At 38.9% G+C, this 27,957-nt stretch overlaps 1 protein-coding gene across 7 annotated transcripts in view; it reads left to right on the top strand.

Moving 5' to 3' along the window:
- PCLO (piccolo presynaptic cytomatrix protein) overlaps window positions 1-27,957 on the top strand; it is a 540,429-nt gene that overhangs the window by 373,617 nt on the left and 138,855 nt on the right. For all 7 annotated transcript variants that reach the window (XM_030560944.1, XM_030561095.1, XM_030561007.1 and 4 more), the window contains one exon: window positions 10,800-10,925. In XM_030560944.1, coding sequence (XP_030416804.1) covers window positions 10,800-10,925 — 126 coding nt within the window. The remainder of the gene's footprint in view (window positions 1-10,799; window positions 10,926-27,957) is intronic.

Here is a 27,957-nt window from a genome sequence, read left to right as displayed (position 1 = left end):
GTTTGGAATGATGCACATCCCCCATGAATGGATCCCCTGGTCCCATAAAGGTGGCTGGCAGGTGACATACATTCTGCGAGATCCAAGGTGGCAGGATGGGCCATTCACAAAAGCCGCCCTCTGCATGCTGATCAGAAGCATGTGCTCTGGTTCAGTTTATTAGACAATGTTGATTAGCTGAACAGAAAAAATTTAATCATAGTTATGAATGACCTTCTTCTACAGAACATTAACCACAATTATATGAATTTGTGACACGAGGACATGATATGCTACTAAGCCTAGGTGCAGAGTCTTAGGCCATATCTACACTAGCAAGCTTACAGCGGCACAGCTGTATCGATCCAGCTGTGCTCCTGTAAGAGCGCTCGTGGAGCTGTGTTATGCCAATGGGAGAGAGCTCTCCCGTTGACATAAAAAAACAGCTCAACCGAGTGGCAGTAGCTATGTTGGCGGGAGAGAGTCTGTGCACATGAACACTTATGCCAGCAAAACTTACGTTGCTCAGGGGGGTGAGATGTTTATACCCGTGAGCGACAAATGATTTGTCAGTATAAGTGCTAGTGTAGACATGGCATTAGTTAAGAGAGATCTATTGCACCAAGGGCCAAAATTTCAAGTCTGTACTCAGTACTTTCTCAGGCAAAACTCCCACTGAGTTTACAAGTCAACATTCTGACTGAATAAACACCAAGGGAAGATCTCAGGATTTGGCCCAATATGCAGCAAGATTTTGTAAATTATATGGCGGTTCTTTACCATTCAGCAAAGCTTGGAGTAAGATGCACTGTACTGGAGCATCACAAAATATGCCTGATATAAACGTGCAGGTATTGACAGAATACACTGGACATGCCTTGATGTACAAAAAGTCTGTCAGTTATATAAATCTTTCTTGTAATCATGATTTTCATGCATAACTCACAGAAAACACCAATACAAAAATATTCTCTGTTTTCCCCTCTATGGGAAGGACATTTGTAAAAAAGCTTGACTTAAAGTAACTACTGTAACATTAAATGTGTAATAATGAATGATTTTTATAGTGAAGCCATGAATGTTTGGTTGACATATTCGCTGAGCAGACTAATGTCCGTCTTTAATAGTAGATGTGTCTGACCTGAGAATCCTGAAAGATCTATGGTGCTTGATTACTGTTTTGGCCTTGGAGTGAGTTGAGATGGTCTCTGGTACTTTCCCATATTAGCTTGGAAAGTAGTTTTCCAAAATAGACAGAGGGCATTGAACAAATGGAGATGTGATTTTATTACCTCATTTGATGGAACCTAAACTCCACTTTGTTGAAAGGTGTAAATCTAAAGCTATATTTGTGACTTCTGACTAAACTGCTTTAGAAGCTGGAGACAGAGTATGTTTTAAATGTGGTTGGATATTGGGCTGTAAGGTATTAGGGTTAGATATTCCCCTCAACAAAGAAAGGGAAGGGGAAGAGGAGAGAACAGAACAAGCAGAGAAAAGTGAAAATGAATTGAGAAGGATAAAGATTAGTTGTTGCAGGTTGCACTAATGGCAACACAGTGGACCAAATATTCTTGATTCCTGTTGCTTGGAGCAGGAGCTTAAGAGTGCTTTACATAGATATGAATTTAAGAGGCTACCTTTAGGCATCATGGCTTGATAATGTTGTCTATAGTTATTTACTGAGCTTATTAACAATCTCTAGGTGCTAGCAAAAGGCTAGTTTGGGTTGTATCATACAGACAATTGTGAGGGATGGAGCAAAGGTGCACTGCCAAAATGGGAACACAGGAGGCATTGTGTGTCCAGGGCTCCCTGCTTGCACTGAGATAGTAGAGTAATTCATGGCATGTCTTCTTCCAGTGCAGCCACACCCTGTCTATACAGCCAGCCAGCACTGGAATGTGGTTGGACTTCGCCATGGCTCCATCTACCCTCTATCTCTCCCCATCCATGCTCTGTCCAGTTTCACCAAGGGGGAGGCATCTTCAGCACTGCCCTTGCACTCCCCCAAACATCGTGGTAGTGACTCAGGATCCTGTATGAAATGAAGAGAGGCGTGTTTCTAACTCCCTTCTCCTCAGTATGGCTGTGTTAAACAAGGGAATAATATAACCCCCAATATGTAGGGGTTTTAAAAGTCACATGGGCTATATCAATGTCTTTTAAATAGACAGAATCCAAACCTTTTAGGGATTCACAGGTCAAAGCCAAACTATTAAACTTTACTTGAAAATTGGTTATCAGTCATGAAATTCTTTAAGCCAGGTGTAATGTGCTTCCTGAAAGAAACACTGCTTAATAAGCAGGCTGCTGAATTCTGAACTGTGACAGTTTTTTAATAGTTTCTAAAGTGTAGCCCCATGTAGAAGTACTCTGTGATCCTTCCAAATATTTGTCAAATCAGCATGGGCCATAGCCGCAGTTAGTGTAAATCAGTGTTGCTCCACGGAGGTCAATGAACCAGCTGAGGATCTGATCCTATGAATATCATATGGTTTAATCATCTATGGCCAGAAAAATGGGAGAACTGAACAGATTTAATCTGGTTTCGAGGAAACATCTTCATGTAGCTAAATTAGTTTATAAAAAGCTTCAAACTAATTCTCCAGAGCACATGCTTGAAAAAATTTGGCAATCCAGCACTGGTTTTAAAAGTCACATTAGCTAGAGTATACCACAGCCTGTACATTTAAAAAAACAATTACACATTGCTTGTTTTTATTACATTTGCAGCACCAGAACTGATTTTTTTTCCTTGTGCGATCTGTCTGCACTTTATCCTGACGTGTTATCCAAAGATACTCATCATGTCACTGTCATGTTATTTTATTGCTGTTTATGATATCGAAAGCAGAAAGCTAGAAACATTCTTTGCAAGGAAAACTAGTCTGAACACTTCATAGCAGAGAAGTTTTAATGTTTTCTGTGGCTGATCACCTTAATTCAGAAATGTGTCCTGTGTCATGATGTAAAATTCCTTCAGCATGTAAAGGGTTACCAGGATCCTGCCTAACCTGCTGAGCAGTGCACCAACCTTATGAAAATCAGGTTCTTTCTCAAGCAGTGTGCCCAAAATCACTAATTGCATTTGAAAATCTTGACCTAAGGATCAAAAATCCTGAAGTGAGGGAAGATTGATCCCATATAGATACGTATCTACTACTGACACAGTGTAGATTACTGTTCTCCATATATATACCCCTTTCCTCCAATGTTTTGCCTACACCCACTGTGTGTTCACTGAAAATCTATTGTCCATATTAATTTGGATGCCAGATTTTGCACACCTAGTTAGACAGACAAATGATTTTATTTCTGTAAAATTTAGCCCAGAGAAAAGATTTGCTTGGTTTAGCAGTTGATCAATATTTGTACACACCTTTGCATCAAGAACCTGCCATTCATGAATTAGTAAATAAGTCATAGCTAAAATATAGGGCTTTCCTTTTCACCACCCACCCATCACACCAGTCACACAAGGATGTCTGCAGCCCTGTAATGTTATTTGCTGCTTCTAAGAGAAAAATCCCTGCAAACTTTATCCTCAGCCATATCTAGATATAGGAAAACTCTCTCTCTCTCTCTCTCTCTCTCTCTCTCACACACACACACACACACACACACACACACACACACACACACACACACACACACACACACACACACACACACACACACACACAGTAAGTATTTCTCTGCTGTAATGCATCCAGCTTTAATTTATGTAATGGGTTATTGATATGTATTTGAAAGAGCAAGTATCATCACCATTTAGTCATTGAAATACTTCCCGTAACTCTGGATTGCTTATTTTCTAATGGATATACTGGAGCTGTGTGTTTTTCTACTAAGTGCTAAAGAGATTTCATGAACCTCCCTACACACAGTGCAACGTTGATTGGCAAAAATCTTTTTTTTATTTCTGATAGGCACAAGGAGACCTATAAAATGATATTGCGAGCTTTTTCTGTTCCTTGAAGTCAAACAAAGCTGATAGGTTGCTGAAGAGAGAGAAAAACCATCTCTCAATCTATAAATTGTCCATTGCACAGGATTTTTTTAAAGGAGAAAAGAAAAGTAATCTCTTGGTTGATTTTAGCAGCAGTACAACTGCTTCGGCTTCTCCTGATCAGTACTGGGCCTGGACTGCAAGAATAAACCATTGCAAGATTCTTCAGTAATTGCTACAAACATTGAACAATTGCTGCACGCCCTGCTGCTTTGGATTCTTACTGTAAAATATAGCAGATTTAATAAAGTGTGTGTACACGGGTTACCGGTCATGGCAGACTCCAATTTTTCTTCTAGGTTTGATGTAATCACACACAAGTGATTAAAGCTCTAGAAGAAAATCTCCACTCTTGGGGTTTGATTTGATAAAATCACATTAACACAGACATTATAAGCATGCAGGAAACCACTTCCACCCAGGCTTGATCATCCATCTTTTCCAAATTCTATAGAGCAGCTCCTTAGGCTCCATAGCCTTCTCACTAGGACTGTGGCAAGCTTATCTCCTTGTATCATCATTCACAAGTCTTTTTCCTAGATTACAGGGGTTCACCTCTTGGTATAGGTATTCCATGTAGTCTTTACCTTTGAGCCCTTGCCTGGAGAGACCTAGCACCCTCTACTCTTTCCCCTCAGGTAGAGACACTCTTTGCTCTCTCATTTCACACTGGGTGACTGGAGCTGCATTTTATATCCTGCTTCTCCTTCCCCAGCTGGCCTTGCTGTAGCCTACAGTCTCATGATCTGAGAAGAAACCAGACACAGGTGAGAGCTGAGCCTGGACCTCTCTTAAAGGTCCAGCCACGCTGTTGCAAGGTGTGAAGGTTCTGATCACGCCATGAAGTCAAAGGGAAAGTAAGAGAGAGCTTCAACAACTCAGAGCATATGGCCAACATGAAAACAACTCCTTGAGTTGTGTCTTCTCGGTGTGTCTGAATGTGGCAGATTCTGGCCTTTGATGAGTATAAATCCATAAATTTTAAGCCAGAAGGGGCCATTATGACCATCTAATCTGACCTACATAACACACTTTATACAATGTCACCCAATGGTCCTGCATCTAGCCCAATAATTTGTGGCTGAACTAAAGTGTATGTTTTAGAAAGTAATACAAGACTCCAGGCACTGGGAAATAGGAAAATATCAGCAGCATGAAAATGCCATTGATTTTACCTTTTTGCAGTCTTTTTAGTGTTCTTGTTTTGGGACTGTCAATGCTGCTGCAGTCTAGTGTATCAAAACCTGTTTCAAGAGAGAGGTTGTGTCTCTTCTCACTGAAATCAGAGATTCTTTGGAGTCTTCAAAGAAGTGGACAGTCACTTACTGCAGCCTTTGAGGCAAAACTGCTTGAAATTTGCTACATATCACCAACTACAGGCAATCTTCAAAATGGAGAGTGAGCCAAATTCTGGTCTCATTTACACTGTTGTAAATCTATTGACTGAAAATGGAATTACTCCAGGAGTGTAATGTAACTGAGAGCAGCATCTGGCAGACAGGCCCAGATCCTCAAAAAAATATTTAGGCTCTGAACTTCTAGTGAAATCTTTGAAATCAGTGGAGGTTAGGAGCCTAAATACGTTTAAAGATCTGATCTATAGTCTATTTCACCAATGGTGTAAATGAGAAAAAAAGAGAGCTGCAATTTATTTTCACAGTGGGGTGCTGGTGCTCATTAGGACATCAGTGACATGAGTTCATTGGTGTCATACCTAAATTGTGGGCATCTGTTTACTTTACAGAACCAATTATGCAGTTTGACCTAGTTTGGTGCGATTGGGAATATATGTGATCAGGGCTAGTATAATATTTTATGAGTCACAACAGAGGTGCAATGGCAGAGAGTATAACCATCCATAACAGTGTACTTTAAGCAGTCTATTCTCAACTTCAAACATCCATGTGAAAAAAAAATCATAGATCCTAACTACCAGTGACTCAATACAACATTTTTTGTATTTTTCCATAGCTTTGAATTCATGCTAAAATAAAAGTCCTTTCATTTATTAGACTTTTGTCATTTTTTCTCAGACTTTTGTATCTGTTTTCAGAAATAAGTAGCTGCTTATAAGCCAAACCAGTAGCTGTCTGTGTATTGAACCATGCTACAAATTCATTTTCCCGTGATACATTTCTTTAGAGTTGAGCATCAATTTCTGTCCTTCTGTGAATGTTTTGCTGAGAGTGATAAATCTTAAAGCTTGAGTTAAGATTAGCTAGCAAGCGAGTTTCACAGCCTTGAGAGATCAATGAAAAAACAGTTGCAATTAATTAGCAGTGCTTCCAGCTTTGAAGCATCTTAAAAGGATTGCATCTAAATGTATAACATTCCCTTTGAAGAGCTGTTTTCTCAAAGGCAGTTGAAAATCCATAGCCAAAGGTAAACAAGGTGCCATCTCTTATTCAAAGCACAGTGATTCAATTTTTGATGGCTAACTGGACCTCGCTTTTGAAAAAAGAAACTTGGAGTTCATAAATCAGAAAACCAGAAATTGAAAGATGAATATCAAAATGGTTTGAAAACCAGAAATTGAAAGATGAATATCAAAATGGTTTGAAAGATGGAAAGATTTAAAAGAAGAAATAAAAGACCAAGGGGGGAAAAGAGATCTGAGAAACTGTATTATGGAGGGTATTTTTTAAGCTACCCACATTCAGAGTGATAACTTGGGCAATGTGATTACAGACAGAAGTAATGAGGGTAGGATTTTCAATAGGCACATTATACAAAACAGGTTTGAAAGTCTGTTTTCACAAAACCCAAAGAGTGAAAATGTAACTCCTGTTATGATGATTTAAACCCAGCAAATCAGAACTTTCCAAGCTAATTCAATTAGTTTAAACCACATGCTGATCTGTTCTCAAATATTTCTTTTAGAAACGTACATGTCCAGCCAAGAATTTTTTAAAAATTTCCTTCCCGCAGAAAATTTCACATTTCCAATTTTTGTTCCAATTCAGAATGAAAATATTTTCAGAATTCCAAAATTTTCCACAGCAAGGAAATTCCAGTTTCCTCACAGCTCTGGTTAAGTGCTGGTGTCCCACCCCTAGCACGTTACAACAGCACTTGAGGTTCTTTACTGACTGCGTGTTTCTGGGTGAAATGTTAAGTGTTGATTTTGACACATAAAGCTCTACGGTCCTGATCCAGTACTGATAGACGTCAATGGAATGACCCCTCGTGAATTCATTGGGCAATAAATAACATCCTTAAATGGCTTGAGGTCTGTTTATTTGAGATAGTACCTCTCTTCCTGTGCTATGCTGCCACAGCTTTGATTTAAGAGAGGGAGCTGCCAGCATGATGTTCTCTGTAAGGGCCCTCAGCTTTGGATTTTACTCCCCAACACGGTCTAAAAGAGATCATCTATGCTGACCCTTCAGGGCACATTGCAAAGCTCATCTGTTTGTTTCCGTGGACTTTAAGAGTGGTGTATTTTCACTTGATTAAGTTACAGATGGTTCCTATAACCTGCATGATGTGAAATACTCATCTGTTTTAAGGATTGAATCTTTAATTTCTATAAAAATCACAGAGGAACTCAGGATTGATGCATTTTATTTTACCATAATATAAAGAAATAAAATAATAATATAGTACCCAATCCAGAATGGTGCTAAATTCCCCCAACTCCCATTGAAATAACAAATAATAGTGAAATAATCAAGTTGGGTTTTTTTCATTACAATGAATAACAATTTCCCCAGAATGTAGAACCTTACAATAATCCAAGATTTGATAATAGCACAATCAGAGAGCCACACCCAACCATTGTTTTATGCACAGCATGAGACAACTCACTATATGCCAAATCATCAAATTTAGAGCATTAGCAGCCCTGCAGCAATATGATTATCCATGTGAAATTTATTCTTAAAGAAATATCCACTCCCATAATTGTTATGCTTTGGTAGGAAGCTGATTACAATCTCCTATGCTTGTAATTATACTGAATGTCTGGGTGAGTTCTATGACATTGATTTTCATGGATCCTTTTTATATTTATTTTAGAGAGTCCTCTCCAAGTCAGCCTATTTTTCCTCAGTCCTTAAATTAATGTTATTTATACACATAAGAGAAAGATAAAAAAATTGTTTTCTCTCAGTGAGTGTCAGGAAAAATGAAGTGGCTGAACAGAAAAACTGTGTATGTACAGAACATTGTATTCAGTAAAGTTTTAGCTGAGTGTTAAGCCAAATAATAAAGGCAAACACATGATATGGGGTTAAACTGGCCATAATTTTTATTCAAGAAAGAAGTATTGGATCCAGCCATACTCTGAGCCCTCTCAGCTCCCACTGAAGATATTCAGAAGAGGAAAATGCTCAGCACTTTGCAGGAGTGCAGGCACAGCTGAACCACATTTCAACCAAATCAACTGAACTTGGGAGGAGATCCTTGCCAAACCAAACCCAGATCAATGTTCATTTGTAACCCACATCATGCCGGACCCACATGCACTGACCTGCTCTTGGCAATTGCTCTTGAGGGCCCAAGGCTCAGTTGTATGTTTTGAGGATTCGGGAGAGGGCATGCTTTCCCCATAACTAGTGTGAATGGAAGGGTCTTGTGTTCCTGATGCCAGTGGATCTAATCCCACTTCACAGACACATACTGCGTATGCACACTGAGTGAGCTGCCTTGCTGAATCATGGTTTATTGGCAAGGACAACCTATCTGGGGTACAACCAGCTAAAAACTGAAACACCCAAGATGCCTGACTAATACATGGTTGTACAGGATCTCAGAGGAAAGCATAGACCCAACCAATAGATAGCCAAATTGGGATGGAAAAACCTAGTAGGAATCTCTTCCTGGCCCTAAAGACAGTCAGACCAGGAGACTAATCCAGAATAAGCAATGAGATAGCGAGGAGTGGAAAAGCATCTTCACGCCAGGCATGACACAGCCTATACATAAAAACAGCTTGCAGGTAGTTGGTTATAGGATATACCACATGGGTAGGAGGAGGAACCTGGATTCTTCAGGACAGACCCACGGTCAAGAGGGTTGGAGCCAGTAGCTCCAGTTGTCTCTCTGGCTACTTAGTAGCCTTTATGACAAAACCTGACTGCTTGGAGCGCTAATAACAGTCTCAGGGAACACATTAATATGAAAGGATACGCGTGGCAATGATTTTGAGCTATGGGTTTTACATAGCCGATGGCTCTAATCGTCCAGTAGGGGCTGAGTTATTAATTCATAAATTGAAAGCTAATGACTTTAGCAGTTATAACAAGGATGGAAAAATTAGTCTTGATGCTCTTAGATAAAAGTCTGAAACATCTCATTTATGATTTTTTTTCTTCAAAGGAAAATTTTATGTTATACTCTAAATATTTTTAAATATAAAGAACACCAGAAGAGTTAGGTATGCATGATTTAATTTTATGGCTTAAATTTAAAATAAAATTACAGAGCATTATCAACTTTCTGAAAATGATGATTTGGTGATTCATTTCTTCTATTCCACTATGTTCAACTTAATAACTTTTAAGAATTGAGCAAGTATTATTTTAACGTTAGATGCAGAGATTCATCAGTCTACTTGACAATATCTATTTTTGTCTGAATTAATTACCAAGGACTGAAATGCTTGCTTAGTCAGAAAATGTAGATTCATCAAAACTGAAACTGTTTGCGGGAAAAAGTCAGAACACCCTGATTTGGAAAAAAAAGATGAAGAAGAAAAAATAGTCAAAATATCAGGTTTTGATATTTTTGAAACAAAAAGTTTTATGTTCCAGGTTGAAATGCCTTTTTTTTTTTTCAAAATTCAAATGAATTTAATTTTTTTTAAAAAGGCCAAAATTGAAATGAAACAGTTTGAAATAATCAGAATGTTCTGATTGACCAATCTGATTATTTTTTTCTTTCAGGCAATCAGTTAACCAAAAATTTTGAGAATTTGACTTTCCATCCTGATTCAGGACTAGAAAAATATTTGAAATCTTAAAAAGTATCACTTGACAGGAAAACCACTTCCCACCCAACTCTACTTAATATCACCATCAAAGTCAACACCATATGATTGTAGATTTCTTATATTCTGATAATATCCTTTGACGTAAAAGCAAACGTGTAAGAAAAGTAAGAGTACCTTCCAAAGACTGTGTATATTTGCTGTTCATGGTTCTCCATTATCATGTGTTCATCTAAATTATATGTATTTTTTTAGATATGTAATAAAACTAAGTGCAGCCAGATTACACCTGCATTTGCTGTATCAAATTAAGGATTGTTGTACATATATCTGCTATCCCAATTAACAATTTTGCAGTAAGTTGTGGTTATTAGAAGTACACAGGGTAAGTTTTAGGGTATATTTTTAGTGTTATGGGAGAGGTTTGATGAGTGGCTTCAGTGATACAGCAATTACTTTTTGGGGAACTTTTCCATAATCCTCTAACATTTTCCATAAGTTACAAGGTAACTGAACTATACTGTTATGGGGAGGGTATCCACCAGTGAGGCAGGAGACATCCATGCAGATAGCTTCCATTTCTGCAGAACTAGAGTTGCCTTTCTCTGTGTATCTCCAACACCCAGGGAGTTGGGAGGCCTCTCCTTTTGTGAATTCAGCAGGTCCATGTTCCCTTTCCACTAGAGGAATTCTCTATTGGCAAAGGCAGTGTGGTTTTGATAGTAAAATTAATTTCCATGCTCAAGTTCAGAAGCTGCTGTAGGTGTTTGTTTTCCTTTATGTAGCCTTTGATGTGTCTTCTGTCTTCATTTCTCTTCAGACAAATATCCAATATTTGTGTCTCTGCCCATACCTGTTGTTTCTTTCTTTTGATTGCAGGCAATGGACTGGGAATCCGAGTTGTAGGTGGGAAAGAAATTCCAGGGAACAATGGAGAAATTGGAGCCTACATTGCCAAGATCCTCCCAGGAGGCAGTGCAGAACAGACAGGGAAGCTGATGGAAGGTAAGATAAAGGCATCATCAAAAACTGGCAACCAAGGAAAGCTCTATTGCATGGTTTGTGGGCTACATTCATTCTTTCTCCAGGGTAGCACTCAGTGCAAAGGTGGGACGGAAGGCATCAGGAAGATAGTTACAGTTCCCCAATTCTAAGCCCAGACCCCTCTCCAATGAGACTTAAAGCAGCATTTGGACTGTTCAAAGATCAGATCCTCATGAAAGGTCCTTTAATGACTCCTACAACAATGGAGAATGTATATGACAGAATGGAGCTGTGACACACCCCTGCCAGTCCCACTACACTCTGCACACAATATATTAGTATAGTTTCAGGAGTTCAAAACAGTACTTGCAAATATTTGTTTTAATTCTGTGTTTAGTTTGACAATGTTTTTATACCCCTTATTACACCCTCTATGAACATTCCCATAAATGGGCTTTTCTTCTTACAAACAATTGAGGAATGGCTGTTCTTCATATGAGTACCTGAATTCATCTGCAAACAATGTTCATGTGTGCACAAGAGTTTCCTTCTCTTAATTCATCATCATTTGTTGTTCCTCTGTTTAAAATAAAATCAGTCATCCAGAGCAGAAACAGGACCAGAAATAAAGAAGATTGAATAGTCAAAGTGAGTCCTTCTCAATACCCTCCTTTTCCAATAGGTTGAAATTTGTTCACATAAACTTTTTGATACATAAACAACAAATATATTTGCAGGAATCAGGACTGATTCACAACCATTTCCAAACATGATAAACTGAGCAGAGAATGTCTTTACAAAAAGATTAATCTCAATACACTCTAGGAATAACCAGGAATAGAATTTAACCCAAATTTGTTGTTGTACCTTTTAGTTTTAAAATGCATGTTATTTTCTTTGTCAATAATATTTTTAGGCTGTAAATATGGAAAAGGTTCAATTTTCAAAGTAAATGTAAATATTAATGAAGAAATTGCTGTGACAAAAATGTTCTCTTTGTTTTTGCTAAGGGCCTGATTCTGCCACTGATATATTGAATTAGTGCCTGATTCTGCATGTGGTTCCATTGCATTCAGTGGCTTAGTTATGGAATAAGGTGCATGTCTACAGATCAGACTACTGGTTTAAGAGGATTGCATTAATATGAACTAGGAAACTGTTAGTTCATGTCTGCAGCATCCACACAGGGAAGTTACAGTGCAACATTTTAGTGTGTGCTGCTATTCAGACCCCTGTAGTCTAAACTGTGCAGCTGTGTAGACAAGACCCGAGTCTGAATAAATGTTAAAATATCTGGCCCTACCTCTGTTCGTGTTTCCCACAAATATTTACACCTTCCACCTATAAAAATTGGTCATTCATAGATATGACTGGAGTGTCCGTTTCCTTAACTAAATGGCTTATATGGAAATCCAGAGGATGATTAGGAAGCAACAGTGTAATATTGCCCACAATATGGAGTGTTTTGGGAATTAGGAGAGGCACTTAACGATTGAAAATCCACTCACTGTGCTGAGCAAAAAACTAGCCTTCTGGGCTCTTTTGCTGTGAACACCTTTTGGAATAAAGTTCTAAAATAGCTCCCGATATACCATTCGTTGATGTTTTCAGCTGTGTTAGGGAGAAGTTTGAATGTACTATGTCCAGCAGACAATGTCAAACCAAGTGACTGGTCATCTGAATTCTCCTGTCATTATCACTGTTTGTCATTGCCATGGTAGGATGAACAGACTAATTAAATATTTATCTCCTCTTTTCCCTTTCCCTCTGCATCATCTGAACAGCCATATTTTAAATTGACCATAAGTGCTCAGTTCTGGACTCAGTTATATCAGCATAACTCGGAAGTAACTCCCTCAGAATCAATGGAGTTACACTGCAGTTGTGTCACTCTGTCATAAACAGATAGCTAAGGGTTAATGTCTCTTTCACCTGAAGCACCTGACCAGAGGACCAATCAGGAAACCGGATTTTTTCAACTCTGGGTGGAGGGAAGTTTGTGTCTGAGTCTTTGTTTTCTGGCTGCCTGTTTTCTCTGAGCTTTGGAGAAGTAGTTTCTACTTTCTAGTCTTCTGTTTCTAAGTGTAAGGACAAAGAGATCAGATAGTAAGTTATATGGTTTCTTTTCTTTGGTATTTGCATGAATATAAGTGCTGGAGTGCTTTGATTTGTATTCTTTTTGAATAAGGCTGTTTATTCAATATTCTTTTAAGCAATCGACCCTGTATTTTGTCACCTTAATACAGAGAGACCATTTGTATGTATTTTTTCTTTCTTTTTATATAAAGCTTTCTTTTAAGACCGGTTGGAGTTTTTCTTTACTTCAGGGAAATTGAGTCTGTACTCACCAGGGAATTGGTGGGAGGAAGAAATCAGGGGGGAGATCTGTGTATGTTGGATTTGCTAGCCTGATTTTGCATTCCCTCTGGGTAAAGAGGAAAGTGCTTTTGTTTCCAGGACTGGAAACGGAGAGGGGGAGTCACTCTGTTTGGATTCACAGAGCTTGTGTCTGTGTATCTCTCCAGGAGCACCTGGAGGGGGGAAGGGAAAAAGGATTATTTCCCTTTGTTGTGAGACTCAAGGGATTTGGGTCTTGGGGTCCCCAGGGAAGGTTTTTCAGGTGGACCAGAGTGCCCCAAAACACTCTAATTTTTTGGGTGGTGGCAGCAAGTACCAGGTCCAAGCTGGTAGCTAAGCTTGGAGGTTTTCATGCTAACCCCCATATTTTGGACGCTAAGGTTCAAATCTGGGACTAAGGTTATGACACACTCTTACTGAGAACAGAATGCAGCCCTTGGAATAGCATTGAAATATAGTCTCATTGCTGCTGTGTAATCTGTTCCCTATCAGGGTCAAAATTAGCATTCTGGTAGGGTATGCCCACCCACTCGATACACTTCCCATTAATCATAACTTGCTGAAAATATATCTTGCCCAGTCTTACCATTACTGCCAACTGACTTTTTATGTTGTTTTAAAAGGTTATTGTTCATCTGCAGAGAAATATTTGGCTCTGCTGTGATTGCATTTCTTGATCAGGTGGACATGTGGCTAATGCTGATTTTGTTTTCTGAACTTCTAAATATGCTAAAATGTATTTGATTTGTAGTAAGGTCTGTGGGTCACCATCTGCTTTCTGGTACAAAAGTGTAGGTCTAGAGTTAGTCCGATAAAGTTACTAGTACTGGTGCCTGAATGTAGAACTTAGCCTTTATGTTTTTCAGTTTCTCTGTCTCATCTCATATGAGAAGGCTGGTTTATATCTTACGCATATGGTTATTTGCAAATGTTAATGCTCTTTGATCAGCAATCTATTTGTATAGCAATCATGATTCACTTTGGTGCTGTAATGATTTGTGGCTGCCTATTATGGTACATACTCCGTAGTCATCAATTAAGCATATACAAATGTCATCAGGAACAGAAATCATGACTCACCAGCCTTTCCATGAACGTGGCCTCCACTCATTACAAAACAGCAATATTTCCATTAGCTCTTGTGGTGCAGGAAACTCAAAGCACTGGAACAGGTCTGAAATTCCTTCCAGTGGAAGAAAGTGGAAGTACATGCACAAGTCAGTATATTACAATGCATCTTGCTTGTATGTTTTTTGGATCAGTTAATGTTATTAGGTGTATCTGTAGTAGTGATTAGGAAAATCCAGTCTTTCTGGGTTCTCTCATCTTGAATTGGTCTAGGAGTTCAAAAATAGCTCTATTCATCATTCATTGGTGTCACAGAAACTGGAAGTGGAAAGCTGATTCCACTGAGTCATCAACTGCAGATACTGTCACAGTTTGATAGATGCGTGTCTTTCATATTGATAGACAGTTCAGTAATCTTCCACCTGTTATTGTTTTGAGGAGTGCATATAATTTTAATTATAAAAAGAGAGAGAGAGAAGTGGTCAGTCACAACATTTACAAAAAGAATTATGATTTGTGTGTTGTAAAATTATTTTTTACACAAAATTATAAAAATTGCGAAGTCAAGCATTCAAACATTAGGGAATGCCAGAACAAAGATTCCCTGCGCAGTTCTCATGCATATGTATTTTGATAGTTTTTAATTAAGTGATCCCATACTGTTTTTTCCACAGGATCCCAGTTTCACTCTGTTCACATGTAATAGACAGTGCTCAGTTAATGAATTCAATATTTTGTTTTATCCTTATTGTGCAAGGTATGAAGTTAGGCTTTGTTTACAGTGAATTATTCAAACCCTGCTATGGATAGAATTGTTAATGTCTTCCTGGTCTTCTCTGTGGTGCTCATCACTCTAGTGTCTGAGTGTGTCATGGTATAATTCCCCACTCTGAACCTTAGCGTCCAAAAGATGAGGTACCAGCATTGAATTCCTCTAAGCTCAATTACCAGCTTAGTACTTGTAGCGCTGCCACCAACCAGGAATTCCAGTGCCTGGTACACTCTGGTCCCCCCCCAAAACCTTGCCTGGGGACCCCCAAGACCCAGACCCTCTGGATCTTAACACAGGGAAAGTAAACCCTTTCCCCCCATTGCCTCTCCCAGGTTTCCCCTCCCTGGGTTACCCTGGAAGATTACTGTGATTCAAACTCCTGGAATCTTAAAACAGAGAGGAAAATTCATCTTCTCCCCCTTCCTTCTCTCGCCCCCTCCCAGTCTCTCCCTGAGAGAGAAAGTAATCCTAACACAGAGAGAAATTAACCTCTCTCTCCCGCTTCCCTCCTTTCTCCCCACCAATTCCCTGGTGAATCCAGACCCAGTCCCCTGGGGTCTCACCAGAATAAAAAAAACAATCAGGTTCTTAAACAAGAAAAGCTTTTAATTAAAGAAAGAAAAAACAGTAAAAATTATCTTTGTAAATTTAAGGTGGAATATGTTACAGGGTCTTTCAGCTAGAGACACTGGGAACACCCTCCCAGCCTAAGTATACAAGTACAAATTCAAATCCTTTCAGCAAAATACACATTTGAACTCCTCCCAGCCAAATACACATTTGCAAATAAAGAAAACAAACATAAGCCTAATTCGCCTTATCACCTAATACTTACTATTTTGAATCTATAAGAACCTGATCAGGGAGATTGGAGAGAAACCTGGTTGCACGTCTGGTCACTCTCAGAACCCAGAGAGAACAACAACCAAAATCTAACAGCACACACAAAAACTTCCCTCCCTCAAGATTTGAAAGTATCCTGTCCCCTGATTGGTCCTCTGTTCAGATGACAGCCAGGCTCACTGAACTTGTTAACCCTTTACAGTCAAAAGAGATATGAAGTACTCCTGTTCTCTTAACCATTAACTGTCTGTTTATGACAGAGTGCTTCACAAATATTAATTAATTTATATTGAGAACACCCTGTTCGTGATAGGGTGGTATTGTCCCCCTTTTACAGACAGGGAACTGAGGCACACAGATTTACATCAGTAGTGTTTCCTAATTTGAGGTGTCCAGTTGAGAGATTTAGGAATTTTTCAGAGTCCTTAGCATTTTATAGAACTTCATATTTTCAAAAAATAGTTCTCATTGACTTCAATGGCAGCTGTGAGTGCTCAACACTTCTGCAAATCACACCCCATGGTCTCAGGTCAGGCATCCAGAAAATGAGGAACACACAATTAGTTACTACCTCCGAAAGGCCTTATTTAAGTGAATTTCCCAGCATCATAGTCTGAGGAAGAGTCAAAGTCTGGGGATAGAATCCAATTCTGTGGGCAGCATTCAACTGCCTTAACCATGACACCATCCTTTTTCATCCTGCAACTCCTGTCTCATTCACTGCACTCCTTCCCACTTCTGCATCTGATGAAGTAGGAATCCTATGAGCAAGAGCGCCCTTTACTTCACAACCTTGATTCGTCCACAGAGGTGGTCCATTCTGTGCACTCAATGAGGCAGGGGACCTGTGGAAAAAATAATATATGGTCATGTAATTAAGGACTGTCACATAAGCATAAGCAAAAGGTTGCGCAAGTAACTTTAATTCTGGCATTTCCTAACTATTGAGTTTTTAATGTTTTTTTTAATGCAGTTTGACTGCAATGTTGAATTTCCTAGGGTTTTAAAAAAGCAAACTAAAAAAACTCCAGAAATTCCATTATGTAATATATATATATGTAGACCAGCACTGGAAGGGGCTGGGATATTTTGCCAGTGGTTTTCACAGATAGTTGCTGAGCACAGAGGAATGATGAAATTTTGGAACTGAGGGCTCCATTCTTGGCTTTGGAGCAGCCTTTGTATTCTAGTGGGCACGAGCTTGTCCCATTCTGCCCCATCACCTCCAAACGGTCTCTGATTGGTCTCTTCCCAACCATTATCTCCTTCTCCAAGCCCATTATCCCCACTTAGCCAGTCCCAGTTTTCTTCCCCAAGCTTCTCATCACAGACCCAGTCTCTTGCCCAGCAAGTCATAATTTTCCCCTTCCAGTTTCTCCCATCCAGTGCTTTTAGTCTCAGTCTTTGCCTAACCAGTCCCAGTTCTCCCCAGCACCCCCTCCCAGGCCCAGTCGTCTTGCCTACTGAGTTCTAGTCTCCCCACCCACTCTTTTTCCCCAGCTACAAACTCCACTCTCCTGCCCAAACTCCAAAACCCAATTTCCCTTCCCTCCCCCCATTGCCAGCCTCCAACCCCAGGCTACTTATTCCAGTCCACCCACAAAGTCAAGCTTTTGCCCTTTTGGTATTCAAATGAGGCTTCTTCCTCCTCCATGCTGCCTGGGCCCAGCAAGGGGCAAGGAGCATTGAAAGTACGGGAGAGAGAGTTTCTCTGCTTTCTGTTTCAGTGCCCGCAGCAGCCCAGAGCTGGAAATGCAGAGAAACTCCTGCTCAGCCCCTGGCTGGAGCATACCCAGTGAAGACTGAATCTTCTGGGAATTTAGCTGCAAAGCTCTAGGAAGTCTCTACTGAGCACGTGCAAACTAATTTTTCAAAAGTTTACAACTTCATCAGATTTGGGTGTATTTTCAGAGGGGTGGAAAAAGACACATCTAGGGTACAGTGCCCTCATCTCCCTATCTCTTGCCAAATGTCAAGTCCTTCCTTCAGATTGTGATTGTGCTAGAGATGCTCAAAGTAAAGGTCCATGAGCAAATCAGCATTACCCTTGTCTAGTCCTTGGAAATGGCTGAACCATTTTGCATGAAATTTTTCAAAAGAATTCAGCACGAAGCGGACGCTCCTCATGGAAATTTTCTGCTGAAATGGTTACAGTTCGGCAAAGTTATAATCAACTGAAAACAAGGCATCATCATATAAATAGTGAGGTAACTTTAGTAATAGGTGATACCACCAGTCCCATCTAACATATGTGTAGTCATCTTTGCTCTCACAACCTCTATATCCATGCCACATTTTAAACTAAAAGAGGGGAATTAATAAAACCTACAATAAAAATCAAACCTAAAATCACCTACTCCAAGTAGAGTTTTGACCCTGAAAAAGGACAAGCACCAGATAATCCATGATGTCTGTTAGGGACTTCTTTATTGCTAATTATTTTACATGGAAAGTGATCAGATACTGTGGTGATGGGCAGCGGTGTAAAACCCTAAAATAGATTCATATACATATACACACACATAATTCATACATTATATAGAAATATATTCACACATGCAAACATAGTAAATATATAGCATACATATATAAGCATGTTTCGGATGCGTGAGCATATAATGTCTGCAGCCTTTCAAGCACCATTTCCTCTAACTGAAAAAATAAGAAAACAAAATATAATAAGGGGAAAAAAACATTAACAATATGAGGGAAAAACAAATCCAAACTTCCATTGTACATTGAACATGGAAATATGGCACCCTGTTAGTAAGCATAACATGGATGGAGGACAACTATTTATTAGTAATTAATATTTGCTGTGGCATTTTTAATATATTAACCATGTTCTATGAGATAACAAAGAGTCATGCTGCCCAAGTCAGTTTTGGTACAACTCCATTGAAATCATGAGTGTTGTAACATGGAACACAGTGTAGAGTAGATCCTGCAGCATTTTTGAAAAGCTGTAGAAAACTGCAGATGAAGGTCACAGGTGGCTACATCACAATAAAATGAGAGGAGATTTCCTGGTTCCCATCAAGCCAGAATCATGAATAAACAGGTCTCTCGTGCCACTTTGATTATTATGTTCCTGGCAGAAACCTGGAGGTATAAGTGAGCTCTAAGATGACTATCACAGCAACAAAAGAGAAGCAGGCTTCCGCAGTCAAGTTTCAATTCTAGGCAAAAGTTGATCTGAACGAGTTCTCCCATTTTGTTGTTCGAGTGTTTTAATATATGGCTGCACAAGAAGAAAATTATTAACTTTACCGTGGTCTCTAAGCATAGTGATTTATAATGCTGTCTGTGCTCATTCTCTGGTTGTGTAAACAGGGGGGACTGGCTCTCAAAATGTCCCTGGGCTGCTGGCACAGGTTTATCGGTCCCAAGAGAAACTGATTTTATTAAAGGAAGTTCATACCAACTAGCAGACAGTTCTATGGTCGTATTGAAAGCTTTGATCTAAAGCCCTTTGGAAAGAACTTAATCTAAAAGTGCCAAAAGCAGCCTCCACATGTCAGCTGTAAATTGTCACTTAGGCAGTTGTGCTACTGTCTTACATATTGGAGTCTCCTCTCAAACTGTTACTCTCACTTGTTCCTCTTCCAAATGAAGGATGATTTTTAGTGGCAAATGTGGCGTGCTGCTTTTCGTTAAGTGTGGCTGTTGATACTAGACAAATAAGATAATTGTGTTTTTTTTACTTAATTGCTTCAGTGAACTTCTGGAAGTGAAGTTGTGCCCTAAAAAGTGACTTGGTAAAAAAGGGCACTCCCTTACTCAGCAAGTCTTTTCTGCATGAGTGTGAGTTTTACCTGCTGACTTCAGAAGATAATATATTTTTACTGCTTCACACCTGTTACCAGTTCACAGCCAACATAACTAGCTGTGAGTGAGCTGGATTCTGTTCTTTCTTGTGCATGAATTGTTTGCACAGTTTCAATCAAACAAACCTGTCCAACCTATCTGAAGGCCTGGGGGGGAGTACGTCTGTACATAAGGAACTAATTTGGCCTGCAGAACCTTTGTTACTCAGGGTGGTGCATGAGAAGGAAAGAACTCAGCTTGACTTTCAGATCCCATGCTGAGCTTACAGAGAGAGTAGTTAGAAAAAAAATCTTTTGATTTACAAACTACACACCTTTGATGTGGAAATCATTGAGAAGCAATACCTGTATGAGCACCCACAATCCTTTTTATAGTCTCTGTTTAGGATAGTTAAAAAATCTTTCCCTGCTTCACAAAAAAGGGCATAGAGTTTATGTAGAAGTAGTCTGAACACATGACAAATTGGTCTATCTGGGCTTTTTAAGGAACACTTCATTAGAAAACTATGTTCTTAAAATATATTTATTAATGATCTGTCTCTCTCGGGCAGCATTAACTCCTAACTGCAATTCCCTAACACTGTGAAACAGCCATAGCTGTAGGAGAATAATCAGGAGTTGGGAGACAGTGTGGAATAATATGGATCTGCTGGTTCACGGAGGCAGCAGGAGCTGAACCTTCTTTTACTTCTTCTGTGAAGCCTAAAGAATGAATTCAGATGATACTTCTTGAGTAGAGACTTTTGGCGTTTCCTGGCCTCCTTGAGGATTTTTCCCACATTTGGTCCCAAAGTGCTTTATAGCTGTGAGAATGAGGTCAGGGGAGACGAACTGAGGAGTGCAGTATAATAAAGATTCATAGATTTTAGGGCAAGAATGGACCATTAAGACCTTGTAATCTGACCTCCTGCATAACACAAGAGAAAATTTCACTCAGCATGTCTTCCTGCATATAACCCAATACTTCGTTGTTGACCTGGAGCATATTTTTAAGTCATCATATAAAAATAATTTAAATTATATCTTCACTGAGATCAATAACTCTCAAAGAGTCTTGTACAGATATATTCCCTGTTCTCATACAGTTGTCATTGGGAAAGCCATGTCAGCCCCAAACTATGAATGTTGTGGAAAAAACCTAATAAAGAAGTGTCATTTACCCTTTCACACAATAGAAAAGCGAGGGGTCACCCAATAAAATTAATAGGCAGAGGTGGAAGACAAACACAAGGTGGTGTTATTCCAATGCACAACTAATCTGTGGAACTCATTGCCGTGGCCAAAAGTATAACTGGGTTCAAAACAGAACTGGATATGTTCATGGAGGACAGGTCCAAGACAGGAGTGGATCATTCCATAATTGCCCTGTTCTGTACAGTCCTCCTGAAGCATTGGTACTGGCCACTGTCTGAGACAGGACACTGGGCAAAATGGATCATGGTATGACTCACTATGGCAGGTCTTATGTTCTTATGTACTTGGGGAAATTTGGGCTCTTTTTAGCAAGTGAATAATTTTGGCAAGATTTTTACTTATTTGCCTATTCATATTTACATTTTGTCTACAATCAGTAATTCCCTCTAAAAAACATCTTATTGGCACAGACCATATTGTTAGCAAGTTTCAGAAAGGGATTAAACACCAGTGCAAATATATGAATAGAATTTGCAGTTATAATAATGATGGTGAAAATAGTAAAGGCTGTTGATTCTCATGCTTAAAGGCTTAAAGTGATCACCAGATGGATCATATAACACTTTGCGGCGGGGCGGGGGGGAAGGGCAAGGTGTATTGTTCCCAAATTTCATGTTATTGTAAATAGCTTGCAGTAAAACTGTATGAGGCATATACTTCATAATTCTTACCCACTATTATGAAGCACTTTGAGATCCAAGGATAGAAAAGCACTATGCAAGTGGCACAATTCCAGGGTCGGCACTCTGGGTCTTTTTTTTTTTTTTTTTTTTTTTTTTTTTTTGCTTTGGCAGTTGCGCTCTCAGAGGGTTTGTGGTTTTTTTGCTTGGGGTGGCAAAAATCCTAGAGCCGGCCCTGGCCTTGAGGGCTATGTGGCAGCATGATAAATGCAAGATACACTCTGGCAAGACCTGGCAAAATTAAGCCTGAAGAACAGGAATTCAGCCACACAGATTTCATTGACTTCAATGGCCATTATTCATTCAAATACCTCCACACAGCAAATTTACCCTACTGTATCTATCTGTTTCATGTTGCTTGATGATGGTAGTTTCCATATTGATATGCACATGTAAGAAAAAGAGAGCATGATAATTCCAGACACACTGTACAACAAAGATTTTTTTAAAAAGAGGAAAATCTACATTAAAATCACCTTGGTGTATTTTTAATTATCAAATGCAGGGCGAAAAAGCATATTTTTTTATAACTTCTGGGTTACAGGCACAGTCATTTTTCCCAAAAGGTTTTATAGAATGAATTTAACTATGAAACTGAAGTACCATCATTTTGCTTTCTGTAGCACTCCCTGTTATATAGAATGTAATACAAACAGCTCATATTAATAGGCTGAGAAGCAGCAAGCCACATATTTGTGTGATTTATAGAACAATTTTGCTGAGATCCATCTTTCCCAAAGACTAATTTGGAGTTCGGGTCAAATATGTTTCCTATGTGTGTCAAGATCAGAGAGATAGGAAATGGAAAAAAACAGAGATATTATAAAATAGCGCAAGTTAAGGCAATCACTAACTGAGAGGACTTAGGAAGAAACTTCTTCCATGAGCTAGTTATTCCATAATTGCCCATTTCAGGGTTTCTTGCACCTGCTTCTGAAACTTCTGCAGCAGGCTTCTCTCCGAGAGAAGATGCTGAACTAGATGAACCAAAGGTCTGATTTGGCATGACAATTCCTCTTTTCTTAAATTTATTGTATAAATTGTAATTATAAATTTACTTTTTCATATTTCCAGTTCCATTATCAGTTGTTACAGTATATTATAAAATGAGAAGATTATGTAAATTAATATATAAAATGAATGTTTTAAAAGACAGATTAAAGGGGAAAAGTCATATAAGTACTTTCAGAAAACAGCTTTGGGAATTTCCTTTAAATTACTTCAAGCATATTCTATGATAAGCCCTAAATTTATCACCTTTGCAGTTTTGGCTAAGAAGGTTGGTTTTGGCTTGAAAATCATCAGGTTTATTTGAAGGCAAAAGAGAATATTTCTACACAATTAGATGAAAAAATGTGCAAACTGTTTTTGAGTTAAGTCATCACATTACCCTGACTCGTCATTCTGATTAGTGTCTAAATTTAAGGCCTGTTATCCCACAGCTGGATAGATACTGCCACTTCAAACTTCCTTCATAGTTAGTTCATTTTGACTACTAGTGTAGTGTATTGGCTATACTTAAAGAAGATATGTTGTCAATTAGTAATGTGTTAGAGATGTTTGCATCTCACTTATAAATGGTCATTATTAGGGCTGGCCAGAAAACAAGAATTCCATTTCATGAACAAAATTCAAGGTTTTTATTATTGTTTTCACTCTGCATCAGGACGAAAATGAGACCTTTAGAATTTTTCACAAAAAATTCTAGAGTGAGTGAGACCACAGAGTACCCAATAGTCTGATGGGGAGGACACTCACCTGTCCTGGAGGAGACAGGTTCAAGTCCCTGCTATAGAGTCAGCAATAGCCACCAGGCTATAGAATCAGTCTGAGCTGTTCCACTTTGATAAATAATACATAATTTAATATTCAGATTCAAATCCCTGCTCTGCCTGATTCTGAGCAGGGAGTTGAACCCATCTCAGTTCAGTGCCTTCCCTACCTGGCTATTCTGGGATCTCTGTCTCTCTTTGGCTTTCAACAGAAATTCCTTTGATGGTGATACATCGCCTCAAAACATTTTGATTTTGATGAACCAGCATTTTCTGATGAAAAAAGTTATGTCAAAAAATTCCCAACCAGCAAAAGTCATTATCATATGTGTGAACATTTTGTCCTCTACAGGCTGATTACAGCCTCAGTCCAGATTAACACCTTGTAATCTGCCCTGAATTAGGGGCAGCACATAGCTTCTCTGCCCCAGATGCAGAGCAGAGCCCAAACTGTAATTCTTTGAGTCCTATTTCGCACTCTGCCTCCCCTTCCCACAGGGGGACATATAATCGGTGTCAGCCTTTCCACATCTGCTCTGGATCAGCTGCAGTTCTTTAATAGCAAAATATTTTGTGGCAAAACAGTGCCCAAATGTGTTTGCTTGAAAACTAGGAAGAATATTGGTCATACTGGTTTAGAGTTACACATCATAAAGAGTTTGAGCCAAAACTCATTGCAATCTGTGAGAGTTTTTCCACTGATTTCCATGGGCTATTGGATCAGGTCCTCAATGATTATAGCACTGTTTGGCAGCTCTGTAACTATAGTTGTGATCAGAGTTCTATTAGGAGTCCCATTTTTCATGACTCAGCTATAATCAAATTAGATTACTTTCAGGATATGTGAAAACTTTGTAGGTAACTTGTCAAACTACTTCAAATTATCAATGCTTATAACTGATACTTTTTTGAAATTATACTCATTGCCTGGTTTTCGGTGGGAGACTAAAATGGTGTGATTGTAAAATGTAATTCTTTATTGGCAGATAAATAAAGAATAGAGTATAAGATACATTAACAAACTCATTTGAAAGAATTCGCCTTATCAGTTGGTATTGGGGTGCACAATTTATAATGGATACATGATGTCATGCATGCTTTAAGTCTGCACGTGATATGTCCTTCATAAAGTCTACATGGGGTGTGTTTGGAGGGGAAGAGACAGGAACTCTATAGACCACTGGTAAAGGTTAATGTAATTTAAATCAAAAGAAGAGAATACATAGTGTAAAAAAGTCTAAGAGCTAAATCCTGGTAGGTGCTGAGAACTTCCATTTCCCTTTGAGCCCAGTTCTTATTTTCATTGCATTTCAGAGATTTATTAAACTATAGTTTACAATAATCACTAGGCATATCTTACTGCAATTAACTCCATGTGCATATCCCTACAGAGGCCCATTCACTTGTATGTACACAGGTGACTTTAATATGACTCTGGATGGATGGTGCAGCTATCCATGCATAGTCGGTTGCAGGATCTGGCTCTTCCGGGCAAGAGCTCCATCTTTTGTTTATGAAGCACTATGTATAGGGAATGTTAAATAAAGTAGGGAGAAAATAAAGGTCTCAAAAGTGCTATAAATTGATGTATTAAGACATCAAGCTGTGTTAGCGCTTATCTACATAGAGAGCTAGCGTACAGCAAGGTGGGATGTAAACCAATAGTGCTAACCTACCTCACACTAACTAACTGCTTCTCATTAAAAGTTTCAAAGTGTGCTTTGATCTACTGCTGCTTGAAACAGCTTGTAGAAACAGCAGTAGATCAAAAGCGCACCACATAACTTTTAGTGAGCGGTGGCAGGGTCCACAAATCAGTTGGTGTGTAGCAGGCAACAGCGCTGTAGATTTTACAACCCAACCTTCCAAGCACCAACTCTCCAGGCAGAGAAGCCTTTAGACTGATGCTCTGCATGAACACTTTATAATAATATGAAAAAGAGAACTCCGGTACTCATTCTGATCTGATTAACACAAAAGTAATGTATAGTGAACTTTTATTATCTGAGCTGTCATCATGCAATCAGACAATATATTCCAGTTTTAGTAAAAAGCTCTCTGTTATACTACATTGAGTGATATATGGATACGATGCCAAATTCTGATCCCATAGGCTCTTGGGTAGATCCCATCATAGTACATGGGAGCTATATGTATGTATGCAAGAGCAGAATTTAGCATCCAACTATATTAAATCCTGATACAATATTAGCTTCAACATTTCCTAACACCCAAACATTTTCTTTAATAATTTCTAGCCTATTGGGGCAGCCAGGATAATTTGAAATGTTAGAAGCAATTTTACTGCTTCAAAATTTATTAAAAAGTTGATCATCCCAGGAAATGATTCAGATAAAAAACTAGTAATCTTGTCCATGCACAAACTCTTGCCCAGAAAGTTTGTATGAACATATGCACAGCTGCAACAATGAAGTACATTCCTTTCAATTATCATGACACATAACAAGGGAAGATAGAAGACAGCTGAAGTGCTCAACTAGGAGTTAAAGACCAGAGCAGCAATCTGTGTGCCAAGGAATACCCACAACATCTTTACCTTTATTAAACAAACAACTGCTTTGGATTAAAAAAAATGCCAGGATAAGAATGCCAAATGCCACCTCATAGCTGGATTATTATATTTTATCTCAAACTAATTGTAATATGTATGAAACCCCAGGCAGTTTCTGAGTGAGATTAATAATTGATCTGAGATAACATATCATACATGGTAAAAGATATTTAAACTTTAAAAATGGCCGGGGGGGGGGGGAGGAATAGTCCATTAAAGTGCTGATTGAAAGGGTGGCCTAGAGTGAATAGTTGTTCATTTCATTTTAGTTATTGCTCTAGATTTCTTGGAGGTGCAGTATCCCTCAGATTTATATCTGTAGAAAATTTTCTGATTTTCTGCCCAACAGACAGCATGTAGCCACTTTATTCAATAGCTCTTGAAAGATCCATGGAGAATTCTGGAGTTATGGTGCTCCAGTGTAAAATATCACATCTGTTTCCTATGGAGATATTTATTATTTTGTCATTCCTATAGTTTTCTTTTTTGCCAACTTGTTTCACACTGCCAGTTACTAGGATGTAGGTTTCTTATGCTTACTCCTCCTATGAGAGTTATCGATGCAGGACATTGCAGCAAGACATGTACTCCACCTACTATAACAGGGATTGGCAACCTTTGGCAATGGCCTATCAGGGAAATCCGCTGGGGGACCGGGACGGTTTATTTACCTGCAGTGTCTGCAGGTTTAGCCAATCGCAGCTCCCATGGACCGTGGTTTGCTGTTCCAGGTCAATGGGGGCTGTGGGAAGTGGCGGCCAGCACAGCCCTCGACCCGCGTCACTTCTGCAACCCCCTTTGGCCTAGAACCGTGGCCAGTGAGAGCTGCAATTGGCCGAATCTGTGGACACTGCAGGTAAATGAACCATCCTGGCCCACCAGCAGATTTCCCCGATGGGCTGTGTGCCAAAAGTTGCCGATCCCTGTACTATAAAAACTCCATTGTTTGTATAATGGCCAGATTTTAATGTCAGTTATATGAGTTTAAATCCAGAGTAACTCCACGAAAGTAAATGGCATCACCCTAGATTTACAGCAGTCTAACTGAGATCAGAATCTTGCCCATGATGAGCAAAGGCAACTTGCTACCAGCATTTATTTATCTGGAGAAACAATTTGCCAAATGCATAATATGGTGTGAAATTTAAAAAATTCTATTGCTAAAGCGGAATACATAGGACATCAGATCTGGAATATTTAATTTGCTAAAGGTAAATAAAGAACTTGGCTCATATGTACTCTGACAATTTGTTTTATTAACCTAATTTTGTTCTTAATAATAATTTGTCATTATAAATAGCTAATAAAAATGTAGCTAAGCCCCTCTCCCCCAGTGTTTGTATAATAGAAGACCTCTTTCCATGGTTGACACCATCTTTTTTATTAAACCAATTTTCAAAAAAAATTGTTTATGAAAAAGAAGCCCTAGCAGGTGAAATATTTTTGGTTTTTCTTTTACCAGTTTAACAAAAATCTAAGTAGGCAAAAATCAAAGACTGGGACAGTTCAGCTTAGAAAACAGATGAATAAGGGGGTCAGATAGATGTCTATAAAATCGTGAATGGTTTGGAACTCATTGCAAGGGAATGCTGTGAAAGCCAAAAGTATAACAGGGTTAAAAAAAGAATTAGATAAGTTCATAAAGGATAGGTCCATCAAGGGCTATTAGTCAAGATGGTCAGGGACTCCACACCATGCTCTGAGTACCAGAAGCTGGGACTGGGTGAGAAGGGATGGATCGCTTGATAATTGCCCTGTTCCGTTCATTCCCTCTGAAACATCTGGCACTGGTCACTGTCGGCAAACAGGATACAGTAGAACCTCAGAGTTATGAACACCTCAGGAATGGAGTTTGTTCATAACTCTGAAATGTTCGTAATTCTGAACAAAACATCATGGTTGTTCTTTTAAAAGTTTACAACTCAACATTGACTTAATACAGCTTTGAAATTTTACTATGCAGAAGA

This window comes from Gopherus evgoodei, chromosome 1, assembly GCF_007399415.2.
Source record: "Gopherus evgoodei ecotype Sinaloan lineage chromosome 1, rGopEvg1_v1.p, whole genome shotgun sequence".
Lineage (NCBI taxonomy): Eukaryota > Metazoa > Chordata > Testudines > Testudinidae > Gopherus > Gopherus evgoodei.
Note: the sequence above shows the minus strand (reverse complement) of the source record. Positions and strands in the feature narration are given on the sequence as shown.